General features: G+C 48.2%; 1 protein-coding gene across 1 annotated transcript in view; it reads left to right on the forward strand.

Moving 5' to 3' along the window:
- The window catches only part of HTRA1 (HtrA serine peptidase 1), a 51,558-nt gene that overhangs the window by 5,458 nt on the left and 24,493 nt on the right, over window positions 1-21,607 (forward strand). The window contains exon 2 of the mRNA XM_032423102.1: window positions 21,272-21,371. Within this exon, the coding sequence (XP_032278993.1) occupies window positions 21,272-21,371 (100 nt within the window). The remainder of the gene's footprint in view (window positions 1-21,271; window positions 21,372-21,607) is intronic.

Below are 21,607 nucleotides of genomic sequence, written 5' to 3' on the forward strand. Positions count from 1 at the left end.
AGAAAGAAAGAAAGAAAGAAAGAAAGAAAGAAAGAAAGAAAGAAAGAAAAATAAAGAGGAAGGAAGGAAAGAAGGAAGAAAGAGAGAAAGGAAGGAAGGAAAGAAGGAAGAAAAGAAAAAGGAAGGAGGGAAGGAAGGTAGGAAGAAAGAAAGAAAGGAGGGAGGGAAGGAGGGAGGGAAGAAGAAAAGAAAGAAAAAAAAAAAAAGTATTAGCAGAGACACTGAGGAGTGTAGCTATTCCAGATGCTTTTGGCGGGGCTCCCGGAAGTGGTAGGGAAGATGGTGTGATCCATGCTGCTGGGTGACGTGTGTCTGGAGCCACTGACGAAGCCCGCCAGTACAACACGGCCCAGGACAGAGATGAGTGGCAGTGAAGAGGCATGTCCCTCTCTGCGGTCAGGGCCAGAGTTTAGCTCTTGGAATTAGTGACATGAGTTGTAAGTTTATTCAGAGCATTTATGGAATGCCTACTGTGTACTCAGAAGGCCTGGATGTAGGGAGTCAAAGGGAGTAAGGCCAGGCAGCCCATGGTCTTCAGGAGCTCGTAGTAGGTCACATAATACCTGGCTGAAGGAGTTAGATCACCACTTTCTAAATGTGGCACTTCTTGGGTGTGACTTAATCTCCATAAGCCTCCGTTTCCCCATTTCTCTAGTGAAATCATAATAAAAACACGGGGCCTTGCCTGCATGTGTCCTGGGGTTGCTGGAGGGTGGGAACACCTACTTATGTGAAGCGCTTGGAGTGTAGGGATGCATTACTAGAACCCAGTCAGTATTAGTCATCATCACAGTAACTGCCATCAGCACTGAGGCATCTAACAAGGAGTCAGCTCGGTGGGGGAAATGCTATAATGATCATGTCTTCCTGGGGATAAGGCGGGTCGGTGGGTTAGAGAAGGCTTTGCAGAGAAGGAAGGTTAGGTAAGGGACATGCGTCCTGCGGGCTGACTTGGAAATTGCCAATAAATATGTTTAGAGAGTTTTTCCAGGCAGAGGGACTCAGACACCACCTTGCTCGTCACCCTCTGAACCCCCTGGTCCTTGCTTAGATATCGTTTGACGAGTGTGTGACTTCTCTAGAACAAAGAGCTGGAACACCTGGGATTCAGCAGATGCCACCTTGTTAACCCTCTCTGGGGTTTGTGACGCTCCAGAGATAGCCGTGGTTAGCCCTGAAGCCCCGAGACCTTCTTGAAGAATCCTTGGTTTGCTTTCCATGTTTTAGGAACTCCTCCCATGGAAATAATTGTCACATCTTAAGGGGGGAAAAAGTTTGGGAGCCTGTGGGTACACCCTATGATTTGAGATTCCCGGGACAAATTGTCAAGTAAGCGCATTTCAGAAACAGTCCTCCACAGCACCATGTGACAGCAGCTGGTCCCTCACCAGGGGCTGAGCCCGTCCCCTTGGGCGCATGATGGTTTCGGAGCGCATGTTGTTGTGGCTGGAATTTTTGATAATTTCAAACTTGAATATATCCTGTCTAAATGAGTCAGAGCCTTGTGCAAGATTTTCAAGCCTCAGGAAACCTCTTTTTCTTGAGTTGTGCAATCAGATCTTGAGAAGAAGACACTAGGCCTGCGTGTGTGTGTGTGTGTGTGTGTGTGTGTGTGATGAGCTGTTTTGTTTTGTTTTTTTTCCCTCAGGGTCTGGCAAGATTTGCAGTAGAGTTCCCTTCCACACAGTTTCGGGTGAGATTTCCCCGGCTCATCTAGCATTTGAGTCATCTCGCTCCCCGTGGCTAGGAGAACCCCGTCTTTGGTGCCACTATTCCAAGTGGCAGTCACCGCTTGGTGGGGATGGATGGACACAGGGAGTTCTGCCTGGTGGGGATGCCTAGGCAGGTGGCCGCCAAATGGACGTAGAGAAGAGAAGACTGGGCATCTAGCGGGCACATCTGCTTTTCTCTGGCAGAGTGAGCTAGCCGGGGGCCTCTGTGCGGGGGTGGGGGGGGTGGGGGGCAGTATTCTCCAGGACGGCCAGGTGGTGGGGGACAGTGTGGGCATAACAATGACCCAAAGAGCTACGGCCACTGGGTGCTCTCTGGGAGGGGGCGCTGTGCTGCCTGAGTTAGGGGCCTGCCCAGGTGACCGCCCACAGTTGGGGCGCATGCTAGACACACCCAGGGAGGGGGTGGCACTGTCCTTGCTCCCTGGCTGACTGGCAGTCCACTCCCAAGCAGTGGATTGTAATCGTCCAAGGCTAGCCGGTAGGGGTGAGGCAGAGCTGGGGTTGGGACCCAGGTCTGCTGTACTCCCAAATCACGGCTTGAGACTTCTCTGTCCCAACTGTCATTTAGAAGCGTGTTACTTAATCTCCAAATATCTGGGGGGGTTTCCAGCTATCTTTCTGTTACTGATTTCTAGTTCAGTTCCACTGTGGTCTGAGAACATACTTTGTATGATTTGTGTTCTTTTAAGTTTGTTGGGGTGTGTGTTCTGGTCTGGAATGTGGTCTGCCTTGGTGAGTGTTCCATGTGAGCAGCCGAATATTCTGCTGTTGTTGGGTGGAGTGTTCTATAAATGCCAGTTAGGTCTGGCAGATTGATAATGTTGCTCAGGTCAACTCTGGCCTCACTGATTTTCTGCCTCCTCGGTCTGTCAGTTTCCGAAAGAGGGGTGTTGAAGTCTCCTGAGTCTGTTCTGAAATCCTGACCTGCTGTCTCCTCTGTGACCTGCTAGTGTCCTAGGAAACATGTGTTCTAGCCCCCCTTGGACCTTTTGGGTGAGTTACTAACTCCCTTCAGCCTCGGGTTCCTTATCTACGACAGGGGGATAAGGATGCTGCCTTGGAAACCTCGGAGGGACACTGTGAGGGTCAGGCTGGGAAGGCACTTGTCACCTGGGAGTCCTGGAGCATCGCAGCTGCAAGGAGTTAGGACCTCTTATTGGCAATTCTAGACTCTTCGGGACTCCTGTTAGAACCAGCACCAAGCAATGGAGCCAGAAGGATGGAAAAAGTCATATGCTTCCTGAGTGTCAAGACACAGGTCTCAGGGCACCTGGGTAGCTCAGTCTGTTAAGCGTCTGCCTTCGGCTCAGGTCATTATCTCAGGGTCCTGGGATCGAGCCCCACATCAGGGCTCTCTGCTCAATAGGGAGTCTACTTCTCTCTCTCTCTCTGCCCTGGCTTATGCATGCGTGCTCTCTCTCTCTCTCCCCACCCAATCTCAGGCTCTCAAATAAATAAATAATTAAAAAAAAAAAAGACACGGGTCTCCTCAGGGCATGTTCCCTTGTCCCACTGAGACAGCATAGCTCTTGGCCAAGGTCACTGAATTGTTTGCAAGCACCGATCCTCTGTTTCAGGGAAGCCAAAGGCAGAGTCCTCTACCATCAGCTCCAAGGGAAGAACATTTTGGTTCAAAACACCAGACCCCCAATTATTATGTAGAGCACACCGCCATCTCTTGTGCCTACAGGGAACCCGTGGCCTGCATTCTGAGATCCGCAGGCTGAGTTTCTGTCGAACATGTGCTGGTCAAGGAATGGCCTGAGTTGAGGTTCCTTAGGTCCCAGCCTGAAATTTCTTCACCAGTTTGACATTCTTGGCTCTGAAAAATATAGCCCACTAGGGTTCAGCCCTCATTGGAAAAACCCAGTAGAAGTCTGATAACAAAGTACAGGAGGAAGGGCAAGAATTTGAGACCATCTAGAAAGGACCCACGTACGCTGATTCCTTCCTGCATGTGGGGTTGTGTAGTACTCTCATACACAGCCTGTTCCCTTGGGATATCCATCACTGGCCAGCAGATGATCCTTCATCCTCTGAAAAATATCACTGCGTTCCCACAACCTGCCTCTGACTATGGCAACTCCCCATTTGCTTGTTTCCTGGGGTCCCGTGGACAAGGACAACTCCTTCCCTGCAGAGACACTGGTGGTTGTCCATACTCACTAACAGACTTGTAGGGAGGACCGAATCCCAGAACCTGAAACCTGAGTTTGGAAGGTCCTTGCAGGTCCTGTGGCCCAACCCTTCACTTTACAGATGGGGAAACCCAAAGGGAGCATGCCTCTCATAAGCTGCCCCACTCATCAGTGGGGGGCCAATGTAGACTCCGTGCTGAGGCCCAAGGAACAGCCCTTGAGGCCTTCCCACCTCAGCCCACCTTCCTGCTGGAGCAGGTGGGTGTTTGGGAGGGGACAGGGTCCATCCAGATGATTTTTCTATGAGTCTGAGAAACGGTGGGTACTTTTGCTTAGTCTCCCAAAATGATGCTAAAGAAAACACCCCCCGCCCCAAACAGTCTCCTTTGGTTGGAAGATGACCCAAAAGCTATCCATGTAATGACTGATTTCTCCTCTCGAGAGTTCTAAGCATATATTATTAATGCCCTTTAACCGTAATTACAGTGCCCTTGCTGAAGGGAAAAAACAAAACAAAACAGTACAAATATCATGGTGGACATGCCAGATAAATCAGGGCTGAGATGCTTCCGTGCCTTTTAAGCTGTGGTTAGATTTTCTTTGAGATGACTATACCAAGTTTCCCTTCTCTTCGCATAAAGGCTTTTTTAAATTTCTTTTACCATACTGTGTAGACATCGTGGAAAACGCATGCATACTTTTGATGACATATTTTACTGTATCAGTTTTTTAAAGTTATAAATATAGTTTAATTACATCAGAAATAAAAACAGAAAAAGAGCCACCGCAGCTTCATCATCTCTGTCCTAAGCATCACCAGCATCTAGTTGACCAGTCCCCTCTTTGTGTCCATTTGAGCTGTGGTCGCTGTTGGGAGTGATACTAAAACGAACATTTTCATGCTCATCGTTATTTCTGTATCTGGGGTTATTCCCTTGGGTAGATATTAAGAAGTATGACGACTGGATGAAATGATAGGGATTTTTTATGCCCCTTGGTGTATGTTGCCAAGTTGTTTTCCAAGAGGATTATACCCATATTTGTTGCCATCAGCTATATATAATTATCAGCCTCTTGAGTCACTGACAGGGGAGGCAAGCAAAAAGCAATTCCCCCAAAAGAAATCCTTCAAGATAAATAGAATAGGAAGGTACCACACGAGTCATCCTGCTCAGTGAGTTAATTACCTGGTTGATCTTTAAGTTCTTTTTATTCTCAGGTGGATGCTTTTTTTTTTTTTTTTTTAGATTTTATTTATTTGAGAGAGAGAAAAGAGAGAACGAGCTGTGGAGAGGGGCAGAGAGAGAGGAAGAGAGAAGCAAACTCCCTAGTGTTTTCACTGAGGAGCTAGGACCGGCCAGGGGATGCGAAGGTCCGAGGTCACAAGCCAGACTATGACCGAGAACATGAGTCTCTGGCCACGCAGCCCAGGCCTCTCCACACTGGGCCTCCCGGATGCCAAGCCTGCCCAGGATGCAGGAGGAGACCAGAATGTTTTTGTTTGTTTTGAAAAGTGAAGAATTTGTTTATTCAAATGTTTCGTACACACGAACAGAAATATAACATGAACCACGTAGATAAAATCCAACTTTCTAGTAGCCACATTAAAAGAGTAAAAAGGAACAAGTGACATTTTTTTCTTTTTTTATTGCAGGTCTATTGAGACGTAATTCACATACCATAAAATTCACCATCTTAAAGTGTACGGTTCGTAGTTTCCCTATATTCATAGAAGGGTGCAACTATCACCATGATCTAACTCTAGAACATTTTCATCACTCCCCAAAGAAACCCGTTAGCACGTACCCCATACTTCCCCTCTGCCCAGCCCTGGGCAACCACTAATCTGCTTTCTGTCCCTATGGATTTGCCTGTTCTGGACCTTTCATATTAATGGAACCACACAACATGTGGTTTTTGGTGGCTGGTTTGTTTCACTTAGTGTCATGTTTTCAAGGTGCATTCGTGTTGTAGCATTCCTGAGCATTCCATTTTATGACCGCATCATGTTCTGTTGTGTGGATATAGGAAGGCCAGACTTTTTATTTTATCTGCTCTTCCTGACGGGGGATCCTAATCCCAGCCAGGAAGGTCACTTTGAAAGTCTAAACTGGTGAGGCCGCACTGGCTTATTCTATCAGAAGAAACCCGAGCACAGGACACAGGAAGCCAGCATTGAAAACAGGAATATTCTATATGGATGAGAATTATACGCTGAAAGGAAAAGATCAGGAAATGCACTTTTCAGGTTTATTAGATCATATACCTTTTTTGGGAGCTGGAAAGGATGTCGGAAATTGTGTCGCCTAGCCCCTCATCATCTTACTGATGAGGTAACTGAGGCCCAGAGAGAGGAAGTGGCTTGTCTGGGGTCTCAGGGCCCACTTTTCACTTCTTACTCGAGCCAAAGATTCCTTCTGGCTTCTGTCAGTTTGACAGGTTACCCTCATTCTCCTCCTCGGATCTGGAGGATCGTGCTCATCACGAATGGGTATGGGGCACTTCTCAGGAGGAACTGTCCCCTTCCTGGACGGAGGGCCTTGGTTCTCTGGTCACCCCCCTCCCTGTACCTTCCTGTTCCCCACCCCAAACCCAGATCCACCCCCCCACCAGGGGGCTGTGGGAGGGGGCCCAGGACAGCTGAGGAGGGTGTATTCCAGGCCCCTTGAGCAACTCAACCATCTCCTCTCAGCCTGTTGCTTGCGGAGCCTGAACCTTCCCGGCCACTCCAGACATAACAACTAGGAGCAGTCAGAGCAGGAAGAGAACCCAAATGAGAAATCTGGGAAGGTCAAGACCGGAGCCAGATGCTTATCAAGGGGAATGTTAATAGTGTTTTTGTGAACTGAGCAGTCAGCCATTTCCCTGATGGTAATAGAAGACACATCATGCGGGCATTCAGGAGACTTCGGGAAAAAGAAGAATTGTGGGGGGGAGTTGATTGGAAACTTTTTTTCTTAATACATACAGTAGGTCAGGAAAGACTGTCAAATGCAACAATGCTGACCAAACCCAAGCATTCACCATGGTGTGCAAGGAAGGACCTTTTTTGGGGGGGGGAGGGGTTGGGCAATGAGACTGCAAAGTGATTAGCAATGACAGGCACCATTAAACATAGACACATTGTTCTGGAAAAGGCACCTTATACCAGCAACGTTGAAGCTGAGCCAGGCTTGTGACTGACAGAATTTGTAGGGGTTTGCAGTCAACTGGCCAGGTGCTCCCAAAAGCCTGTTGGGGGTCGGGAGAGACCGTCTCAGACTTGCTTGGGTCAGAGTCAGGGTTTGTGCTCCTTCACTTCACTTGCCCTGGTCTTTTCCAGCACCATGTGCTGCAGCTGTGGGCCAGCTTCCGCAGACGGCTCCGGGCTCAGGGCACCATGGACATGGGGGACGCATTGGCAGCCTGAGGTCTGGCGTCAGGCGAGCTTTTCCCACTCTCAGCCGTCTGGGAGACTGCTCCGGAAAGAGAGGGGCTGCCAGCGCTTGGAAGTGCCAGTGTGGGCTGGAAACCGAGGCCAGGCTCCCGGGCTCCGCCTCCTCTTCCTCCTTTATTCACGATGAGGCGAGAAATAGGTCACCCGGAGCCCTCCTGCGTTTTATTTCTTTATTTCTGTACAGAAGACAGAGAGTATGGGAGTCCCTCATTCGATTTTGAACCTTAAAAAAAAGTAATAGTTGCTACTTGTCAATTCAGTTTATTTTAACAAGAAGAGGTCCAAGAGCCTTTGGCCTTGGGAAGTCTGACTCCCAAACTGTGTCTTCTGTTTCGTTCTTCCTTCGATTTGCAGCCAGGTGTTCCTGATGATGCACAGGATTTTCAGGTTTATTTTAGACCTCAGCTTGCGGCCTTCGCCACAGCCAAGTGATGCCCCTCTCTCCCTCCTGTGCCTTTTCCCTGCAAGGTTCAGAGACACCTCATTGCACGGGGGGCCCCGGGCGCCCTGGAATTTGCAGCCACAGCACTGATTAGAATGGGGGTCTGGGTTCCTGGAATGTGCAAAGTCTCGCTTCTGTTTCTGCTGCCTCCACGCCCCAGACCAGCGCGGGGCCAGCCTCTGGGTTGGAGCCGTGGCTGACAAGTGTCCTTAGAAAGGAATCGAGTGGGACAGACAGAATGCAGTCACTCAAACTGAAAACATGGAGAAAATGAGTCTTGCGGGGCATCTTTGCCGCTTTCACCGGGTTCCGCTTTTCCCCGCCCCCCACAGGCAACCACTCTTGCAAACGGGAGGCCCCATCCCCTTTGCACTTCATGACTCATTACCCATTAGGAACCTGTTTAAATTGATTTCTCTGCTGACCCTCAGGGAGAAAGTCGTGAAAGTTCACTGTAAGAGGAGGAAGCATTCTGTTTCTCCGCTGCCGTCTAGTTCCTGTTATGCAGCCTGCCTGCCTCTCTTTCTCCCCCCTTGGCTGGTCCTCCCTCCTCCCCCCCACCCCCCGCCCCATCCCTCTCACGGTCATTCTCGAATTCATCATGCAGCCTCACAAAGAGAGCTTTTCTTAGTGAAAAATCATCCCCCTTGCCCTCCCTGAATGTGGACCGGCACCCCTCCCAGCTGCATGGTGTCAGGTTAGTTAACCACCTGCTTCCTGGTCCCGTCTCCACGTGCCTACACAAGTGGGACAGGTGTCCCGCTCCCGCTTCAGGGGCCTGTGCCAGGCAGAGTTATGGAGCCCAGTTCCAATTCTGACATCAAAAGACCTGATGTGACAAGCGGCGTGGCGGGGCCCGCCATTGAGCGAAAGCGTGGTATTCTTGCCATCCTAGCGACGGGGCATGGCAGGTGCTCCCTATCGGTTGGCCTTGGTCTGCAGCCCTCCCATTCTCTGTTTTGTCTCTCTGCTGTTGCACCCCCCCACCCCCAGCCCATCAGAAGTGTGGGGACCTTGGGCTCAGGGCAGTGCCGTGCTGGGGAGGTAGGAGGAGCATGGGGGGGCAAGCTTTGGATTCAGCTCTGACTGCGTTTACCACCCCCCCCCCCGGCTCCATTGGCTTCTCCATGAGGGTGCCAGACTGAGCAAAACAGAGCAGGTAGGAGGGCGGGTGATGTGCCTACTGGAGGTCCCCTCTGGATTTGGGCCCAGATTTATTTACCCACCAAGTAGCCTGTTGGTAGTTATTTTTAATCTGGCCATGCTAGGGACAGGGAAATGTTCAGATGTGCCCCTCGGGCCATCGAAAGATGAAAAAGAGGACGGTCTCCAGCACGCACCCCCACGGCAATACATTCTGGGGTGTCAGCGGATTGTTGGCCTGAACTAAGGCTGGTACTTGGAGGATGGAGCTCCAGAGGCAGGACCTCGTGGTGGGTGGGGCTCATGCTTGGGGTGCAGGGGCTGCGGGCTGGTGGCTGATGACAGCTGAGGAGTATGTCCCAGACCCGTTAATCAACTGAGCCCTTCTGAAGGACTAAATATTTCATGACACCCCACTCGGGGCCTGCTGTGGTTTTTCTTGATTTACAATTCCTGAGCCAGTGGGAGCCTGGCTGGTTGTGCCTTTGCCTTTGAAGGGACTCGTGCCCAGGCCCGTGTGACAGAAGGAAAAGAAGGGCTGGAATGGGAGCACGAGGGGGCCGGGGCAAGCGGAGGAGGGCGAACTGTCCCCGAGCGTCCTCCCGCGGTCCCTTGGCCAGCAGGCCCTGGCCGACTCTGGCCTTTTTGGCTGAGTTTCTTTCTTGGTATTTCTCGTCCTCCTCCCTGCATCCTGCCAATGGTTGGAACCAGGCTGTGCTATGATTTGTAGGCTTGCAAGGAGCAATACCTTTAGGGGCACTTACAGTTGCAGCAATTAGGTGAAACATCACAAGCGAGGTCTTCCCTTTCTCCTCGAGAGCCGGGAGGGGGAGGGGGAAAGTGGAAGCCACCCAATCGAGCCTCCTTATTTTAAAGTTCAGGAACCTTCAGCCCAAGGGGCTTGCCTGAGGTCTCATGCCTCCCCCATGTGTAAGTGGTGCCTGCACCTTGGGCCATGGAAGGGGGGGTGCCTCCCGGCATGTGGGGTGCCCATCAGCCCCTGAAGACTGCCTGTGAATCTGGCTCGGCCAGATTCAGCATCTCAGTCAGCTCCTGAGCAACAGGTGCTGCTTCTCAGTACTTCGCCTGCACGTGGGGTTTTAAATCAAACGAAATTGAAATGCAGGCGTGCAGCCTTGCGGTCCATGCTCAGAAGGACCTCATACCTGGGTTAATGCTCTGCTGGTCCCCTCTTGGACTTCTTAATACTTTTGGAACAAGGAGCCTCTGCATTTTTGTTTTGCATGGGGCCCTACAAATCATCTATCCCATACTGAATATGGGACAGTGCATTAAAATGCCAGTGATTTGATCAGTCTGCTCTTGCAACTGGTTTGAATTTTGGGAACATGCTGTTCCCTGTGAATAAAGGGGGATTCATTTCTTTTCCCTCAAATACACTGTGTTCTGTTTTCCAAATTAGCTCTACTTCTCGATTCTGTTGAGAAATTGGGAGGCACGATTGTTCTTGTTGGAAGCCAAGGTTGGATTGTGAATCCTGAGCTCTGGCCCTGAGTTCTCAGGCACGGAAGTGGGAAGCATTTTCCTACAACCATGGGGGCTGCAGGGGGCTGGAGGCTGAGTGAAGGACCTGGAAGGGAGGCTACGGCTGCAGAGCAGAGGGGCTAGCCTCCCACCTGCGCCACCTGCCAGCGCCAAGGACACGAGTCACATGCTCCACCTCTCTGCCTTACTTCTCCGATCCTTCATTTTTCCATCTTTCTGTAGACTGGGCATAAGATCCACCTTATAGGCTTGCAGGAATAATTAGAGGTAATTTTTACTGAGTGCCTAGCATTGGGCTTGACACATAGTAGATGCTCAATAAATGAGTGCGGTTATGGTGTTATTATTTGGTTGCCAGTATTGCGGATTGGCTGGGGTTTCACTAGCTGTCTGGGAGGAGAATAAGGATCTCAGGCAGGAAGACAGTGTGAGTGCAAGGAGGTCAGGTGGCGCGTGGTGTTTTGGGGGCCAGTGAGAAGTTTGCAGCAGTGGGGAGCGTACGTCAGGAAGTCCTGGGATAGAGAGTTGGGGGGTCGTGCGCAGGAGACGGAGACCAGCATGGGGGTCCTGCGGTAAGTTCATGCACCCCAGGTGGTAGCTATCATTGCGGGGGAGTCCTGCGGTAAGTTCATGCACCCCAGGTGGTAGCTATCATTGCGGGGGAGACACCTGAAAATGGGCCACGTGCGCCTGAATTAGAAAGCAGAAATGGGCTTCTGAGAAGCCTTAGAAGTGTGGGAGGAGGCACTTGGAGGCCTTGAAACGTACCTGGGCGGTGGCACACCTGGTGAGACGGGGGAGGTGATCATGGCCCTGAGCGCAGGCTTTGTGTGCCTCCTCTCCCTTAGGACTCGCAACCGCCTGGAGGAGGTGATACTATCTTCACGCTGCAGAATGGGTGAGGCTCAGACAGGGCCACTGCCTGAAGTAACACAGCTGTGAATCAGGATTGGAGGCCAAGTCTGGCTCTGGAGTCGTCCTGGCACTAGTGGGAGCCTTGGGACCTTTCCCAGCCTCGCTGACCCTGCTAGGAATCCACTGGGCTTAGAGCTCAGCATGGCATTCTGTCCATCCCTGATACTCCAAGCGTCAGATGGGGAGAGGGTGGGCGGGTCTGCCTGGAGAAGGCACAATGGAGCCGAGAACAGGGGCAGGGTGTCCAGGATCCATTGCTAGGATTCCTGGAGCCAGGTCTGAGGCAGCCCCCCTGCTGCAGCCCTGGGGCTCTCTTGGGACTGCCAGGGAGGGCCTGGAGGGCTCCCTGGGTCCTTCTAAAGCAGATGCCTTCCATGCTGGCCATGTTGTCTGGTGGGTGACTGAGAGTCCTGGCAGCTGAGGCAGCGCATCCTGTAGGTGTAGCTCAGAGGTCCCCCCACCCCCACCCCTTACATCGCGAGCCAGTCATGAGCTCCAGAGGGCCTGGGAGCTGGGAATGTGCGGGACTCAGGCCTGCTACGTGGGTAGGGTTGGCACTCCTGCCTCGCTGCTGGCAGGTCTGGGTTTTATGGGATCTGAAACTCGTACAAGTCAGAGGACTCTCTTTAAGAAAAAGAATTCAAAATTATAAATATAACATTATGCATGGACATGATCTTTATTTAGATTGAAAAAGCAAACCCCCACAAATTACAAGTTTTTTAAAATGAGAAAATACTACAGACTCCAAAAACCCAGAAAAATGTCATGAGGTTGTCATTAACTGCCAAATACACCTTCACCTTTAAAATACCTTCCCTCTCCTATATATTTTTTGGCTATAGACTCTTTGATCACCCTTTCATATGACAGTGAGTTTGTAATGTTTCCTATGGAGAGAATAGAATGACTTATTATTATTGTTGTTAATTTAGTCTTTCCGCTGTCATATTTCTCCACTACTGTATGCTTCCAGGCCAGGTCACCATACCCTATAAAACCTCTGGCTTGCTCTAGGGAGCTAGCAGGATGGAAGAGTAGGAGTGTCCCTGGAAACCATTTCTGTACCGGGATAGAAAGGCAGAAGTGACTTCAAAGCACATGAAAATTCAAGCAAAATGATTCTACAGTTTGACTTTTTAGCCACATCCCCACATGCTACAGCCACTCTGACAGGACAGGAGATGTGTGGCCGAGGTAAGGAAACAGTGGCCTCAACCACCTGCAGTTTAAATATTTTTATAAATATTTTTGTTGTTATTTATTAACTCTTTTCCAAAAAGTGTCTGACACGTGAACACTTTGCTAGGGCCCCTCGCGGGGCCAATGTTTACCTTCCCCCTTCACTGTAAATCCACTTTTGCTCTGAATTATTGCAACTGTGTTGGGATTCAGGATCCTCTGCTGGAGAGAGCCCGAGAGGCATCAGGCAGAGGCGCCCAGATTTTCATGGTTTGTGACACCCTTCGTGTCTCAGTAATTTTTTCGTGGTACCCCCTGGGCCAAAACAAATACCTAATGGTTCTATTCATCAAGTAATTAGGTCCCAACACCTGAGTGAGTGTTTGTGCCTTTACAGTATAATAGTCACTTGAAAAGAAAATAAAGGAAAAATGGTATTTTAATTTTGTTATTCAATAAGCACACCTATTTATGAATGGGCTAGGTCTGCTGCTGGGTGCCATATAGCTTCTTAAGCCTTGGAATCAAACTGGACACTGCCACCCCCATTTCCAAGTTCAACATTGATTTTTGTACAGTACTTGCTTTTAATCACAGTGACCGCCAGAATCCAAAGTGACAAAGATACGAGATCATCCAAAGGATTATAGTGTAATCTGATTTTGAAACTGAGAACTAGCTCTCAAGATGTCCAGCAGATATCAAGTATCACTGTGTTTCCGCAGAAAACTTAAACTATCCTATGAGTTTGCTATGGCACTCTAGGGTGCCTTGGGGCAGAGTTTGAGAACTATGGCATTAGGACCATAAACACTTACTTCTCTCTTCCTCCTGACCCACATCTAATCTTTACCTGACATTTTTACCTTAAATATTAAAAAAAGCACACATTTTGATGTTGTTAAGGCACATACCTGATTTTGTGTTACATTTTTGCCTAGAAACACAAATAAAGTCTGTTGGTTCCTAGTCCCCACATTGTGATTTTCATTTTCGCTGCAAAAACACATTTTCTTCACTGTGATAATGTATGTCAAATACTTAACTTAGTGCCTGGCTCTTTTTGGCAAACACTTAATAATGGAAGTGTCTGTTATGCTAATTTTAATACTAATTAATGAAACTTAGCAACACTGTGTGTATCTCTCTTTCCTCCTGTAAGGAAGTTGTTGAAAGTAGTTAAGTATTATCTGTAAAACTCCAGGGACCATGGGCTCCAAGGAAGTAACATTTATGGAGTCATGTGCTTTCCTAGTAGTTTATAAAGAGGAGGCAGCAATCATTTATTATTTTTGGATGAAATCCTGGCAATTTTAAAACTCATTAAATTATAGGAAATGTTGGCTACTCTTAATGGGTCATTTGTTGTGTTAATAATCAGTAACGATAAATATTTATTAGATGAATGGAAAGGCCTATCCTGTAAAATGTTGTGACTCATCTTTCTACTAATCCTAGTTATTCAGAATTTTTCAGTTTAAAATAAAATCACATAGTATAAATCATTCGATTTTCTCTTTTTGAGAATTATTTTGGATATCCCAGGTTTTTTGCTTTCCACATAAGCTTCAGAAGTAGCTTATCAATTTCTACACAAACATCTCCTGGGATTTCATTGGGAGTATGCTGAATCTGTAGGTCAATTTTGGGAAAATTGCTAGCTTGGCAATAGTGAGTCTTCTGATTCATGAGTATGGTGTATCTCTTGATGTACTTAGGTCTTTCAAAATTTATTTCAGCAAAAAGGAGAGAGGGAAACAAACCGTAAGAGACACTTAACAATGGAGAACACACTGAGGGTTGATGGAGGGAGGTGCGTAGGGGATGGGCTAGGTGGGTGATGGATATTAAAGAGGGCACTTGTGATGAGCACAGGGTATTACATGTAAGTGATGAATCACTGAATTCTACTCCAGAAACCAAAATTGTACTGTGTGTTAACTACCTAACATTTAAATAAAAAAATAATAAAATAAAATTTATTTCAGCAGTGTTTTGCAGTGTCTTACACATACTTTATTAAATATTTACCTACCTATTTAATATTTTTGATGCTATTATAATTGGTATTTTAAAAATTTCAGTTTCCAATGGTTTATTATTAATTCATAGAAATATGGTTTTGTGTATATAGACCTGTTAGCCTGTGACATTGACAAACTCACTTATTCTAGCAGTATATTTACAGATTCCTAAGCAACTTCCATATGCACTATTATGTCGTCTTCAAATACTAGTAGTTTTATGTTCTCCTTTCTAATCTTTATGCCTTTGTTTCTTCTTCTAGCTTAATTATTCCAACCAGGACATCATAAAATACTGAATAGAAGTGGTAAGAGTGGATGTCCTTGTCTTATTCTCATTTGTAGAGAGAAAGTATTCAATCTTTCACTATTAAGTATGATATTAGTTTTAGGTTTTTTGTTGATCCCTTTTATCAGGTTGAGGAAGTTCTCTTTCTAGTTTGCTGAGTGTTTTTATTGTGAATGGGTGTTCAATTTTTGTCACATCTTTTTGCATCTATGGGATAACCATTTGGGTTTTCTTAGTATTATATTCTAATGTTACATCTTATTTATTTATTTATTTTTAAAGATTTTATTTATTTATTTGACAGAGAGACACAGCGAGAGAGGGAACAGAAGCAGGGGGAGTTGGGGAGGGAGAAGCAGGCTTCCCGCAGAGCAGGGAGCCCGATGCGGGGCTCGATCCCAGGACCCTGGGATCATGACCTGAGCCGAAGACAGACACTTAACGACCGAACCACCCAGGCACCCCTATTTATTTATTTTAAAGGTTATTTATTTGAGAGAGAGAGAGAGAGAGCAGGGGAAGGGGCAGAGGGAGAGAATACCCAAGCAGACTCCTGCTGAGCGCAAAGCCTGATGTGGGGTCGATTTCACAACCCATGAGATCAGGACCTGAGCCAAAACCAAGAGGGGACACCCAACTGACTGAGCCCCCCAGGCACCCCATGTTAAACCTTATTTATCCTTTCCTGGAATAAACCTCACCTGGTCATGATATATTATTCTTTTTGCTAAATTGCTGAATTCTTTTTTTTTTTTTAATAAATTGCTGAATTATAAACATTTTAAGGACATTTGGTCTGTATTCATGTTGGATATTAGTCTGTAGTTTTCTTGTAATGTCTTTTGTCTGGCTTTTATGTTAGAGTAATGCCGGGTTCATAAAATAAGTTGGGCAGTGTTTTCCGTATTCTATTTTTGGGAAGAGTTTGTGAAGTATTAGTATTGTTTCTTTCTTAAATGTTTGGTAGAATTCACCCATGAAGTCATGAGCCTGAAACTTTCTTTGTGGGAAGGTTTTTAACTGCAAAGACAATTTCTTATTCAGGTTATCTATATCTTCTTGAATGAGCTTTGGTAAATGGTGTCTTTTCTTTTTATTTATTTTTTAAAAGATTTTTATTTATTTATTTGACAGAGAGAGAGAGAGAGAGATCACAGGTAGGCAGACAGGGAGACAGAGGGAGAGGGAGAAGCAGGCTCCCCGATGAGCAGGGAGCCCGATGCGGGGCTCAATCCCAGGACGCCGGGATCATGACCTGAGCCGAAGGCAGACGCTTAACCAACTGAGCCACCCAGGTGCCCCAAATTATGTCTTTTAAAGAAATCTATCCATTCATCTAAGCTGTAGAATTTATGTGCACAAATTTGTCCAGAATATTTCCATATCATACTTTTAATGTCTGTAGGATCTATAGTGCTGCATCCTCTTTGATTCATGATACTGGTCATTTTGTCTTTTCTGTTTTTTTTCATTAATCAGGAATGTAAAAAACACCTTACCTCCACGTTTCTGAATTCTGAATCACCAGCTTTCTGTAAATGGTGGGCTGTTACTGAACTCTAGTCAATTCCAGCTTTCTGTACAAAAATGGAACGATTAGAACAGTTAGAAGGGCCAGGCCTTGACCCTGCATGAGGCTTCCCATTTTCATTACCTTCTGCCACATTGGTTTGGCCTAACTAAACAAGGCCCTCACTTTATAGAGGGAGTTATATTTGTCTTCCGGTGCAGGTTGGTTGCTCCTTGTGTACAGATGGGCTACAGTTCAGGTTAGATTATTCTGTTGACCCAGCTCCCTGTTTCCCTTCTGCAGTGGCTGTGGATTAGCCTCGTACAAGGGGGAGCATAGGTAAACATCAAAGCCAGAAAAATTGGCCTGCCACGCAGCTTCCCCTTGATCTCTGCCTCTGCAGGGGTGGCCATGATGGTCCTGTTAGGAGGAGTTTCCAGGGCCTACACAAATTTGCCAAGGTAGGGAGAGTAGTTCTCTCCCTGCTGTATCCACTGAGCTGTGTGGTGCTCACACCTGTCCAGAGCTGCCTACTGAGCAGCACCTTTACCTATTCTCTTTTTATTTTTTTTTTATTTATTTTTTTATTTTTTTAAAGATTTTATTTATTTATTTGACAGAGAGAGACACAGCGAGAGAGGGAACACAAGCAGGGGGAGGGTCAGAGGGAGAAGCAGGCCTCCCGCAGAGCAGGGAGCCCGATGCAGGACTCGATCCCAGGACCCTGGGATCATGACCCGAGCCGAAGGCAGATGCTTAACGACTGAGCCACCCAGGCGCCCCCTCTTTTTATTTTTAACTTTAAACTGTATGCCAGGACTTGACCAAGCACTTCATGTATAGTAACTCATAAAATCGGCATCAAAACCACTTTGAGGTAGGTAGGTGTTGTTGTCATCATATTTCATGGACAAGGGGATAACTCTCGGAGGAGTGAGGTGGCATAACTAAGGTCACAGCAGGTAAGTGTTGTGTGGAGTGTCACACTCTGATCTGTCTGAGACCACACCTGTGCTCTTAGCCATTTTCCCCATACTGAGTGGCCTGGACGCCCCAACCCTCCATCTGTCTGCATCACGTACGCACTGGGTCGTGGCAGAGACAGCCTGGGTCCACCTCTAGGGATTCTCCACCTCGGTTGACCCCTCTGGAAGGAAGACAGTTGGCTGGCAGTTGAGATCAGAGCAAATGGAGCGAGCCAGGGTTTGTAAAGACCAGGAGGGCAGTGGCAGCCTCCTCTTGCTTGATGGACAACCCTTTCACATGGAGCAGGACTCTGACACGGAGCCACACTGTTCTTAGAGACCTGTTTATTTCTCGTTCTCAAATAGCATTTTGAGAAGCCAAACACTTCTTCTTTGGTTTGACATCTTGCCCATGTTTGAACAATTACTTGGTGTTCCTTATGTTCATTGTTTCTGCTCTATTTCGTCTTCCCGTTGATGCTGGTCCACTCGGTGATGGTAATGGAGGTCACTGGTTGCTTTTTTATCTAAGCTGCACAATTAAGGATTGTCAGTTGGGCTTTTCATTATGGTCTGTCCTTCCACTTCCCCTTTCTGTTTACTCATCTGCAGGGTTTGGAGAGTCCTGTGCCCAGTCTCAAATTCCACGAGCTCTTTATCTTGCTGCAGCTTGTTGGGGTGAGAGGGAGAGAAGGCGATTAGATCATAGAATGCTGGAGCTGGACTGGAGGGACTTTGCAGCTTAATATAGAGGCACCTCACCCCATTTTACAGATGTGGAAATGGAGGCCACCCAGCAGACAGGATGGGACCTGGGCCTTCTGGTGCCCAGGCCGGTGTCCTCCCTGCTCTCCATGTTGCTTTCCTGGGGGGCACAGTTCCTGGAGCATCTCTTGCTAGTTTGTGTGAGAAGGCAGGTGGTTCTCACATTAGCTGGAAAAACCCATGTTCATTTTTACTCCTGCTGCAGGCAAATTCTCCCATGCCTCCTTTGGGAAGTCAGGGATAGGAAGTGAGTTAATGATCCTCAGTGGTACGGCTCTGGTGATTGCCCTACTCGGGAAGGCCTCTGAAACTCCACGCTGCCCTGCGGGGGCTGCTGGCCTTTGGGCGTTAAACCTCCCTTTGGTCTTTCCCAGGAAGCTGGTCTGAGGAGGCCCAGATGCATGTGTTTACAGCTGTCTCTGGGTGATGTTCGCCAGGTTCTGTGGCCAGAAGGAATGTTTCTATCCCTTTCTTTATAGCTCCCTTCGGAGCACTTGGGGAGACAGACCAATTAGCAGCAACTACCTAGAAACCTAGGAGGGTGGCAGATATGTCTGGGGCCAGCATTGAGAAGAAAAGTTGTAGCTCTGCCCAGATTTTCCTCTTATTTATATTCTCTATTAAGAAAGTTAAGTGTCCATGGAGAAGTCATTTATGGTCTGTGAGCCTCAGTTTCCCTGAATATAATACGAGCACAACATCTAATTTTCCTCATCCTTAGGGAGGGGGGAAATAAAAATAGGGTGCTGTATGAAAGGGCTTTGAAAGCAAAAATAATAAAATGATGCTAGTGTGAACTTGTTGAATTAGTTTTCCTTGCCTAATAGGTGCAGATCTTTTTCTGACCTTAGAAAATCCTACTTTGCAAAAAGAGAGGCATTCCAACCCTGAAGTAAAGCAGTTCAGAGCCCGGTAGCCAGGGCTGAGAGGGGCCCTTTGCTTGTCGATGGTCTCTCACTTCCCAGAGGGAAAGCTTGGGAGAGGCAGGCTCGTCCGCTAGATGTCCTGGGGTCCAGTGGTATGAATCGCATTACTGATGTCTCCGGTGGGGACACACAGCCATGGCAGGGACCGAGGAAACAATCTGGACAGATGCTGTGGGGCCGCCACGGAAGCCTGTGGATGTGCAGCCCTGAGGGCCACAGAGGACTTGAAAGGGTCACAACCTTCACGGCCGGCCCCGAGCCCGGGCTGTGGCCACAGCCCTCTCTCGCGGGGAGGGAGGCGTGTGGGGGTGTGAGTCTCTGTGTGTGTATGTGAGTGTATGTATGTGTGTGTATGAGTGTAGGTGTGTGCAGCTACGTGTGTGTGAGTGTATGTGTATACACGAGTATGGATGTATGTGAGTGTGTGTAGGTGTGTGTTTGAGTGTAGGTTTGTGCAGCTATGGTTGTGTGTGAGTGCATGTATGTGTGTGTAAGAGTGTACACAGGTGAGTCTGTACATATATGTGTGTATGTGTGTGTGCATGCATGTGCATGAGTGTGTATGTGAGTGGGTGAGTGTGAGAGTATATGCACATATGTGTGTGAGATGGAGTCTATGCGTGAGTGGGTCTGTGTGAGTGTGCACACACGTGCACATGTGCATGTATGTGCATGTGCATGCTCACAACTGAGCGTGTAAGTGTGGGTGTGGGTTTGTGCTCGTGCGAGTGTGGGGTTTTGTGCGTGTGTGTTGGGGGAGGGGAACACAGGCCCTTATGTGAATAAGGGGCAGTTTTGTAGGCCAGTGGTTTCTTTTTAAACTGCAAAGTTGTGTTGTGAATCCCTCTGAGTGAGCTGTGACAGGGAGTGACAGGTGCAGGGGACAGATCAGTGCTCCTTAGACCATCTGTGGTAAAGGAACAGATTTCTTTTCCTTCATTTCCTATTCATTATGGATCAATTAAAATATGCTAAAAATGAATTCCTACCAAAATGTTGTAAGAAAGACACAAAATATAAGCCCCAATTTAAAATTTTTCGATGCAACAGATTACTCTGGCAAATTGCTCTAAAGGTATCTGAAAGCTGTCTGCCAGTGTCTACATGGGACAAGGGAGAGCGAGGCTGGCAGAGAATTCTGGTCCCTGGAGCCTGCTCTGTGTAGCATTAGGCTAGGCGACTGGCCCAAGGGAGACAAGGAGAGATAAAGGAAGGGGTGTGTGGGTTCTTGGCTGCAGACTAGCCTAGAACCCCTTAGCCTGTGAAGGCAGAGAGAGATGTGTTGAAGGATATCAGCAGGTGGCACGGATTTGGGGCCAGGGTAGCAGGCTCGGGTTGCACTTCCGGGGGCCACATTGGCCCCTGCCACCACCCGTCCCAGCAGAATGGGTGTCCTGGGACCTGAGTCTCCAGTAGCTCATTTCTGAACCAGATGCCATGGTGTGGGCATCTGCTGGGTGGAAACCAATTTTTTGGCCTTGCTGGGTGAGAGCCCTACATTGGGATGTGGGATCGCTTTGTCTGAAAGTAGCTTTGAAATGGGGGTTCGTTAATTATAGTGTGTATGTTTATATAGAAATTATGGTCATTTGATTTCTCTCTGTTTCTTTTTTCCCCCAATGGTGTCAAGGTACCTCTTGTACCTTCTGGCCTGGGATGTCCCAGGGGGCTGGAATAAACAAGGCATAGTGGAAAACTGCTCTGGGGACAGACGGTGGCCTCTGTCCACCTTGTGGGATCAGTGGGAAGACAGGATCTGTGCCTTTGCCTTAATGCCTTTTCAATCTGTAACGTCTAGTGGGCATCTCCTCAAAAGCAACCTCAGCCCTCCCCTGGGTGGTGACGGTGGTGGCACGCTGGGAGCGGCTGCTTCTCGGTGGCGCTATGGGAACTGGCAGGGGCGTGGTGCTGTGGGAACTGGCAGGGGTGTGGCGGAGGGTGGAGCCCTGACTGTGACCGTGACCCATTGCCCTACCACCTTTGCGGAGGAGCCGCTAGGAGGTCCAGGTATCAGCTGGTGCCTCCGGCTCAGCATTTTTGCAGCGAAACTGTTGGAAGGAAAGAAGCAGAGCAAAGAGGTCATTTCTGATGGGTGTTACCCCTTACCTGAGTGGGTGTTCCCTGGAGAGCCCTGAGGACCTTTGCAACGGAGCGCAGGTCTGGGGTCTTGTCGTCACTTGTCTGGGGTTCCGGAGGTCCGGGTGTGCATTTTGGCTCCTTCTCATCTGTGCCTTTCTCAGGAGACCACAGCACAGAGCACAGTGTTTTGACGTGTCCTGTCTTTGCTTTGTTCTCAGGGCAGGAAGACCCCAACAGCTTGCGCCATAAATACAACTTCATTGCCGACGTGGTGGAGAAGATCGCTCCTGCTGTGGTGCACATCGAGCTGTTTCGCAAGTAAAGAGGGCCTTCTTGTTTTCCCACGGCCTCCGAAGCTCCCACCGAGACGCACTGCCGTTAGCAAAGCATCGGGGCTGTTTCTGGGACACTTGGAAATGTCCAAGAGCCACTGAATATGTTCCTACGGGAACGTAGCATTTCCCCCTTAGGATGCTTCCCTTTAGCCTGTTTGAATGTACATTCTTGACCCTTCTAGATGATTTAAGAACCTCTAGCTCTGAAGAGAGTCCCTA

This window comes from Phoca vitulina, unplaced genomic scaffold (genome assembly GCF_004348235.1).
Source record: "Phoca vitulina isolate PV1807 unplaced genomic scaffold, GSC_HSeal_1.0 scaffold28, whole genome shotgun sequence".
In the NCBI taxonomy this organism is placed as follows: domain Eukaryota; kingdom Metazoa; phylum Chordata; class Mammalia; order Carnivora; family Phocidae; genus Phoca; species Phoca vitulina.